This window comes from Nanorana parkeri, unplaced genomic scaffold (assembly GCF_000935625.1).
Source record: "Nanorana parkeri isolate BGI_ZX_2015 unplaced genomic scaffold, ASM93562v1 scaffold947, whole genome shotgun sequence".
Classification (NCBI taxonomy): Eukaryota; Metazoa; Chordata; class Amphibia; order Anura; family Dicroglossidae; genus Nanorana; species Nanorana parkeri.
Window position 1 is genome coordinate 97,861 of NW_017307215.1, and position 9,190 is coordinate 107,050.

At 51.1% G+C, this 9,190-nt stretch overlaps 1 protein-coding gene across 1 annotated transcript in view; it reads left to right on the plus strand.

Moving 5' to 3' along the window:
• ADAM15 (ADAM metallopeptidase domain 15) overlaps positions 1 to 9,190 on the plus strand; it is a 38,851-nt gene that overhangs the window by 11,355 nt on the left and 18,306 nt on the right. Inside the window, exons 4-11 of the mRNA XM_018566418.1 lie at positions 2,776 to 2,854; positions 3,271 to 3,347; positions 3,527 to 3,761; positions 4,107 to 4,172; positions 4,250 to 4,321; positions 4,946 to 5,115; positions 7,089 to 7,173; positions 8,579 to 8,727. Coding sequence (XP_018421920.1) covers positions 2,776 to 2,854; positions 3,271 to 3,347; positions 3,527 to 3,761; positions 4,107 to 4,172; positions 4,250 to 4,321; positions 4,946 to 5,115; positions 7,089 to 7,173; positions 8,579 to 8,727 — 933 coding nt within the window. The remainder of the gene's footprint in view (positions 1 to 2,775; positions 2,855 to 3,270; positions 3,348 to 3,526; positions 3,762 to 4,106; positions 4,173 to 4,249; positions 4,322 to 4,945; positions 5,116 to 7,088; positions 7,174 to 8,578; positions 8,728 to 9,190) is intronic.

The window sequence follows — 9,190 nt, forward strand, 5'->3', positions numbered from 1 at the left end:
GAATTTCCTCTCGCCCTTTGAGGAGATATGGCGGTGGGGGGAGGGGAGGGCGGGTGAGGAATTCAGGCAGGGAGACGCCGGGGAATTGAATGGGAAATAGATGTACGCAGACCTCGAGGAGACCCCTGTCCACAGGAACTGCACAAGGAACTCGTATCAGACCAGCTGAAGAAACACAGGAGCCTCTGGAAGCTGATCAAACGTGGCCCCTTATTGCCCTGAGGACCCCGGGCATGGTTATTAAAGGAGAGACTTCCACATGTGTATAGCTGCTCAACTCTCACTTTGGAGAGGAACTCCGGCCACGTTGCTCCACCTGGGACTGATGGATTGCTGTGACATGCTACTTCTGTGTGCAGCTAACCCCATGGGTAGGCATTTTCCCATTTGGTGTAACAATACAAATGGGAAATATTGTGGAGTTTTCACATTGCCGAAATGTCAGAGAAATTTGGGACATTTTAACATCCATTGATGGGGAGGTAAAACTAAGGTTGTACTTGGTGTGGTGAGCCTCAAATGCCTCCTGGGGGTTACAGAAGCTCCTTTACCTTGTCCCAAGCCAGTTCTTGAGCCAAAAAATTCTAACTCTATCTGTTACTCTAACCCTAGAGCTAACTCTGTCCCTAGAGCTAAGCCTAAGGGTAACCCTAACTATAACTCTAACCCTAGAGCTAACTCTGTCCCTAGAGCTAAGCCTAAGGGTAACCCTAACTATAACCCTAAACCTAGAGCTAACTTTGTCCCTAGAGCTAAGCCTAAGGGTAACCCTAACTATAATCCTAAACCTAGAGCTAACTTTGTCCCTAGAGCTAAGCCTAAGGATAACCCTAACTGCAACCCTAACCCTTGGGCTAACTCTCTAGAACCAAGCCTATGGATCACCTTAATGCTATCTTTTACTCTAGTCCTAGAGCTAACTCTGTCCCTAGAGCTAAGCCTAAGGATAACCCTAACCCTTGGGTTACCTGTTTTGCTAGAACTAAGCCTATGGATCACCTTAATGCTATCTCTAACTCTGTCCCTAGAGCTAAGCCTAAGGACAACCCTAACTATAACACTAACACTTGCGCTAACTCTTTCTCTAGAACCAAGCCTATGGATCACCTTAATGCTATCTCTAACTGTAGTCCTAGAGCTAACTGTCCCTAGAGCTAAGCCTAAGGATAACCCTAACTGTAACCCTAACCCAAGGGCTACTTCTGTCCCAAGAGCTAAGCCTTAGGATAACCCTAACGCTTGGGCTACCTGTTTCTCTAGAACTAAGCCTATGGATCACCCTAATGCTATCCCTAATTCTAGTCCTAGAGCTGGACCTAAGGATAACAGCAATGCTAACTGTAAACCTAACCCAAGGGCTACTTCTATCCCTGAAGCTAAGCCTTAGGATAACCCTAACCCTAGGGCTACTCCTATCCCTGAAGCTAAGCCTTAGGATAACCCTAACCCTAGGGCTACTCCTATCCCTGAAGCTAAGCCTTAGGATAACCCTAACCCTAGGGCTACTCCTATCCCTGAAGCTAAGCCTTAGGATAACCCTAGGTCTAACTCTGCCCTTAAGGAGAAACCGAACGAGAAACCTAACCTTATTCCCAACTGTAACTTTATGCCCAGTGCTAAGCCTTAGGAAAACCATAACGGTATTCCTATTTGTAATCCTAACCCCAGGGCTAACTTTATCCCTTGAGCTAAGCCTAAGGGTACCCCTTACAGTTTACCTAACTACAACCCTAACCCTAGGGCTAACCCTAACTTCTATCACTAAACCTAAGGAGAAACCTAACAGTGTACCTAAGGCTAACTCTACCTCTAACTCCAAGCCTATGGATAAATCTAACTGTAACTCTAACCATAGGGCTAACTCTATCCCCAGTGCTAGGCCTTAGGATTACCCCTTATAGTTTACCTAACTACAACCCTAAACCTAAGGCTACCACTAGCCCTAGGATTATGCCTAAGGATAACCCTAATGCTATCTTATGTTGTCATAAACAATTAGGTGACGTGACATAAGTTAGGAATTGGATGAACTTGAAAATGTATCACTAAATCTAAGCGCATCGTATAGGATACCCTATATGATTCCACCTATCCCTCTGTACCCTTATACAGGGAGGATGATAACCTTCCTCCTCCTAGGACACCCCATATAATTCCCCCATTCCTCTGTACCCTATACTGTGAGTATAATACCCCCCTCCTTATAGGATACGCTATACAATTCCCCATTCCTATACTGGGAGTATAATACGCCCCTCCTTATAGGATACCGTATACAATTCCCCCATTCCTCTGTACCCTATACTGGGAGTATAATACCCCCCTCCTTATAGGATACGCTATACAATTCCCCATTCCTATACTGGGAGTATAATACCCCCCTCCTTATTGGATACGCTATACAATTCCCTCCATTGTTCTATATCCCTATACAGGGAGGATAATATCCCCTTCTCATATGGCACCCTATATAACTTCCCCCTCCCTCTATATTGCTATATAGGGGGAATAATACCCTCATTCTTATAAGATACCCTATACAGCCCCTCCCCAATATTCTTATACAGGGAGGATAATACCCCCCTTTTCCCCCCCACATATGAAAACTGAAAAGAGCAGCAACCTGGATTTCTACTCCCGTGTGTGGTCGCTCCTGAGGATCTACCATGCTGCAGTGTGGAGGAGGGAGGGAAACACTTTGTGAGGGTTCCAGGTAGAAGTGGTGGCTGATCTTTTTTAGTGATTCTCACCCCCCGCCCCCCTTTTCTATTTCAGACACCTAACGCCGGACTTCCACACGTTATCCTTCTACCTCCCGGATGGGACCCGTGTGACAGAGAACCGCTCGCACCAGGTAAGGCGGAGTGTTACTCTAGTGGTCGGAGCCGCCTCTGATCGGTCTGCCATGTACGCTTCTTCAAGTAAAACTGATCTTCAGAGCTGATCATGTGATGCCGTTCCATGCACAAAATGAGTCGCAGCGTCTTCCATTGGTTGATCGATGCACACTGAATCCACTGGCTCTGATGGTACACCTCGACCTGGCCATTGGACCAGACAGACGGTGGGGCCCCCACACAGCACAAGTCGCTCATCTCTTTATGTATTTCCACATTTTCTAAATAGCAAGAGTGGGCCCGCTTCTGTCACAGGGGTGGGGTTTCTATTTTTCTGGCCACATTCATAGTGACGGAGGGAAGTAATGGTTCTGGTGACGGCTGGTGTGCACGTGACGCTGTTATAATGCCGTGTGGTTTTCTCTCATTACAGATGAGCTGTTATTATCAGGGAAGGCTGGCGGGACGCAGCGGGCCCTGGAGCAGCCTCAGCCTGTGCTCTGGACTCAGGTAAATACATCAAGTTATCAACCCGTATTATACTACCAATGTACCTGATGGTGAGTAACGGGGGACCACTTTGGCTCCGCCCACTCCATTCTCCAGCGCTAAACCTAACAGTATTCCTAATTGACGATCAGATTTATTGGATGATGTTGTGACTCCCCATACTGGTGTTCTTCTTGCAGGGGGATTTTGGCACTGGAGCAACAGTACAGCATGGAGCCAGTCTTAGGGGATCCGTCCTTTAAGCACATACTTCGGCCAGTCGGAGATCATCGGAACATTACGTGTGAGACACGGGACGCCGCCCGTACATCTACCAATCACAAGCCTGGGAGGACGCTGCTAAGTATGGGAGACCCCCAATCTGACCAAGAGGAACTGGCACTCCCGCACCTGGCAGGTGGAGCTCCAGATCAGGTGAGTGCAGGGAAGGCTGCTGGGTGGAGCTGGGAATCCTTGAGGTGCAGCATGATGGGCTTGGGATTGAGGTGTTGCCAGAATATCAGATAGGAGAGTTTTACCCACTGGGCCAGGGCCCGACAAAAGCCCTGTGGTGGGGTGCTGCAGTTATTTCCATTATAAGGTATCCCATTTAAAGGGAATGTATTATTAGCAATACAACATAAAGAGTGTACGGTAACCTGCAGCAGCCAATCAGAAGTGGTGTACTCTCCAAAGCGAAGTCCAGAGCCCACTTCCTGCACAGATTCGAACACTGAGCATGATTGAAGAGCTCACCCTCCATCTTTGTTTGTCTTCCAGGTGCAGAGGAGCTGGATCAGCGAGACAAAGTACGTGGAGCTGGTGATGGTGGCTGACAACAGCGAGGTAGGTGAGGTCTTGCCATTGGTTGGGTTCACATGGTGATGTTGGCCCATGCTGACCATTCCCTTACATCTTTGCAGTACGAGTTGTATCGCAGGGACCTGAATGCCCTTCACACCAGGATCCTGGAAATCGCCAACAGGATGGACGCTGTGAGTTACCAGAAATTATTTATTTAGGTCGGGTGCCAGGGGAACGTTTGTTTTATAGTTTCTTCGTTTGTATATAAAATGACCCATTTTTTATTCAATTTATTATGAATTTATTTTTTAAAACATTTTCTATTTTATTTATCCAATCTATTTTAAATAAGGATCCTGAATTTTTATAATTTCCCCATTTGTATATATTAACCCCTTCATGACTGAGGCCCTTTTTTCATTTTTTGCACCCATGTTATATTCCACATTTTAGGCCTGAAAATGACATAAAACCCCCCAACATTATATATTTTCTGAATGCCAAGACCCTATAGAATAAAATGGTGGTAGTTGAAAATTTTTATGTTGCGCAATATTAGCGCAACTCCTTATTAAACCCCAAAATTTAGTGACAAATTTAATTAAATGCCCCAAAACACAACAAATTACCCATTTTTTTAATGAAATATAAAAGATGAGGTTACAACGAGTAAAACGATACCCAACATGCCCAGTTTACAGATTGCGTGCGACCGTGAAACGGCGAAAAACTGCAGTACCCCAAAAAGTCAATAAAAGACGCTTTAAAAGCCCCCACAGGTCATCACTTTAAACCCGTTTTCTTCCCTTCTCCAGTTTTACAGGACGGTGAACATCAGGGTGATCCTGGTCGGGGTCGAGGTCTGGAACCAGAAGGACCAGATAACAGTCAGTTCGGACCCTGCGGAGACCCTGAACCATTTCCTGTCCTGGAGAGAGAAGGAGCTGCTCCGGCGGATCCATCATGACAATGCTCAGCTCTTAACGTGAGTGATCGCACACTACATATGTGTACGGCTTGTCCGGGCTATGGCTCAGGGTGTCGGACTTTAAGAGCGTGGCTTTGCCTCAAACCTTAATATTAGAGTATTTCATTTCTCTGCTAAGGGGAATCCAGAGCATTTTTAGGTCCAGAATTCGTTTTAAGTGTCATGGACGGGGGTCCAAATCCACAGAGAAAGCGACATTCATTGAGATACAGAAACGTACCTGAGGCTGTATGGAGACACAGGTGTCATGGAGGCGTTAAGGCCTCATTAAAGTCACTGGGTGACACATGATGCTCTCAGGTCACTGAAGACACAAAAGGCACTGAAGACACTGGAGCATGCAGGTCACTGGAGAGACAGGAGCACAGGGGTCCCTGGAGGCACAAAAGGGCAGGGGTCACTTGAGACACAGGAGCTCAGGGATCACTGGAAACACTGAAGACACAGGAGCGCACGGGTCACTGGAGAAACAGGAGTGCAGGAAACACTGGAGAGACAGGAGCACAGGGGTCACTGGAGAGACAGGAGCACAGGGGTCACTGGAGAGACAGGAGCACAGGGGTCACTGGAGAGACAGGAGCACAGGGGTCACTGGAGAGACAGGAGCACAGGGGTCACTGGAGAGACAGGAGCACAGGGGTCACTGGAGAGACAGGAGCACAGGGGTCACTGGAGAGACAGGAGCACAGGGGTCACTGGAGAGACAGGAGCACAGGGGTCACTGGAGAGACAGGAGCACAGGGGTCACTGGAGAGACAGGAGCACAGGGGTCACTGGAGAGACAGGAGCACAGGGGTCACTGGAGAGACAGGAGCGCAGGGGTCACTGGAGAGACAGGAGCGCAGGGGTCACTGGAGAGACAGGAGCGCAGGGGTCACTGGAGACATAGAAGCTCAGGGATCACTGTAACCACAGAAGGCACTGAAGACACAGGAGTACACGGGCCACTGGAGAAACAGGAGTCTAGGAAACACTAGAGGCACAGAAAAGCAGGGGTCACTGGAGAGAGAGGAGCGTGGGGGTTACTGGAGAGAGAGGAGCGCGGGGGTCACTGAAGAGACAGGAGCGCGGGGATCACTGGAGAGACGGGAGCGCGGGGGGCACTGGAGAGACGGGAGCGCGGGGGGCACTGGAGAGACGGGAGCGCGGGGGGCACTGGAGAGACGGGAGCGCGGGGGGCACTGGAGAGACGGGAGCGCGGGGGGCACTGGAGAGACGGGAGCGCGGGGGGCACTGGAGAGACGGGAGCGCGGGGGGCACTGGAGAGACGGGAGCGCGGGGGGCACTGGAGAGACGGGAGCGCGGGGGGCACTGGAGAGACGGGAGCGCGGGGGGCACTGGAGAGACGGGAGCGCGGGGGGCACTGGAGAGACGGGAGCGCGGGGGGCACTGGAGAGACGGGAGCGCGGGGGGCACTGGAGAGACGGGAGCGCGGGGGGCACTGGAGAGACGGGAGCGCGGGGGGCACTGGAGAGACGGGAGCGCGGGGGGCACTGGAGAGACGGGAGCGCGGGGGGCACTGGAGAGACGGGAGCGCGGGGGGCACTGGAGAGACGGGAGCGCGGGGGGCACTGGAGAGACGGGAGCGCGGGGGGCACTGGAGAGACGGGAGCGCGGGGGGCACTGGAGAGACGGGAGCGCGGGGGGCACTGGAGAGACGGGAGCGCGGGGGGCACTGGAGAGACGGGAGCGCGGGGGGCACTGGAGAGACGGGAGCGCGGGGGGCACTGGAGAGACGGGAGCGCGGGGGGCACTGGAGAGACGGGAGCGCGGGGGGCACTGGAGAGACGGGAGCGCGGGGGGCACTGGAGAGACGGGAGCGCGGGGGGCACTGGAGAGACGGGAGCGCGGGGGGCACTGGAGAGACGGGAGCGCGGGGGGCACTGGAGAGACGGGACTGAGGGAGTCACTGGAGGCACGAGGGCTCATCGATCTGTCTTAAGTGATCCTTTTGGGTCTTTATTTTTCAGGGGTGTGACATTTCAGGGCTCCGCAGTGGGAATGGCGACCGTGGACTCCATCTGTACAGCCGATTGCTCCGGCGGGGTCAGCATGGTAAGTGATGTTTCCCCTGAAGGGAATCATAGGCCTGTATGTCAGATCTCAGCACTGACAGCTCAGTCCTGAGAACAAGTTACCCCTTCCTACCAATGCCCCCCCCGACACTTAGGGCCGGTTTACACCACAAAGAGTGCGTTCCGGGGCGTTCCGGTAGGGGGTACGGTGGTGCATTGAAGTCAATAGAACCACAGCTTCGCCCCCCCCCCAGCAATGCGATCGCCCGCCCCCGGTGATCATGATGCTGAGCCCTCATGATTGAACAAGTGAAATCCAATTAATGAAAGAGGTGGGCCAGGGACAGTCGGGCTGGGGAGGAAAGGACTAGGTGATGCTGGATAATCCGCCAGCCAGGAGATAGGGCAAGCTCTATTAGACTTGCTGCAGCTTCTAATGCACATTGTGGGAGTTCAGAGGGATCTTTGTATGTTAGCTGCAGGCCAGGATTAATCTTCAGGATCAGAGAGCGGTCACTGTGCAGAGTGCAGCTCATAGCAGCCAAGCCACTTTCAGATTGCTGCATAGGGTTGCCACCTTTTCTTCAAGCGAAACCCGAACACACTAGCGACGCGTGGACATTTTTTGGAGAGAAAGAGTCCCGGCTTATTCATATGTAAATAGCGCCTCACACTCATATGTAAATATCACAGTTGAGCCTATTCTCAGTGGGGGGCCAGTAGCACCTATCTTCATTTTGGTTGCCCCTGTCTGCCCGACATCTTTTGTCCGGGTTTCTGCTGCCATGAAACCCAAACACAGCATTCAAAACCCGAACTGTCAGGGTGAATCCTGGACAGGTGGCAACCCTATTGCTGCAGTCAGATCAGTAAATTGTTCAATGTCATTGTTGGTCTTTGCGACAGGCAGATGTTCACTAATCCAAGTAAAATGTTTCTCCTGAGTTAGTCAGCGTCTAGATTGGGGGCCTACTCCTATTTATATCAGTTAAAAATAAACCGGAACAACATTCCACCTAGACGAGGCCCATAGGGACCCCCAGCAGGTCCTGCATAGGATAAGACACAAGGCTTTGGTTTTATGGCTTGGGCAGCAGCGCCACCTTGTGGCCGTCACATATTGCTGCAGCCTTGTGCAAGAAATGTGCAACATTGACTTCTTTAGTGATTTCAGGATTCTGAGAGCGCTCAGTCTTTCTGTGAGAGGCGATGGCAATAAAATATACTAGGAATGATTATTTGTCAAGGTACAAGGTCCCCAATTAAGCTTTATTATATACATGCAATCCACAACGTGGGACTTTAAAGGTACCAATAATTCAACAATACATTAAGAAGCAGCATATGTATTCATGTCATTAAAGCCGTATAATGGTGATGAATGATCTGTTCTTACTTGTTCGATGCCTGTTGTGCATTCATTGGTCTCTTTCTCCCCTGCGCAGGACCACTCGGTCAGTATCCTGGGTGTGGCCTCCACCGTGGCACATGAACTGGGGCACAATCTGGGTCTGAACCACAATGCAGTGGATGGCAAGTGCGGTCAGCCCAGTACGGGGAAATACTGGATCATGGAGCAGGGTACCAGGGCAGGGTGAGTGGTGATCCATAGTAGAGTTCCTACCATAGCAGGGGGAGTGGTGACCCATAGTAGAGTTCCTACCATTGCAGGGGGAGTGGTGATCCATAGTAGAGTTCCTACCATAGCAGGGGGAGTGGTAACCCATAGTAGAGTTCCTACCATTGCAGGGGGAGTGGTGACCCATAGTAGAGTTCCTACCATAGCAGGGGGAGTGGTGACCCATAGTAGAGTTCCCACCATAGCAGGGGGAGTGATGACCCATAGTAGAGTTCCCACCATAGCAGGGGGAGTGGTGACCCATAGTAGAGTTCCTACTATTGCAGGGGGGAGTGGTGACCCATAGTAGAGTTCCTACCATAGCAGGGTGAGTGGTGACCCATAGTAGAGTTCCTACCATTGCAGGGGGAGTGGTGACCCATAGTAGAGTTCCTACCATAGCAGGGGGAGTGGTGACCCATAGTAGAGTTCCTACCAT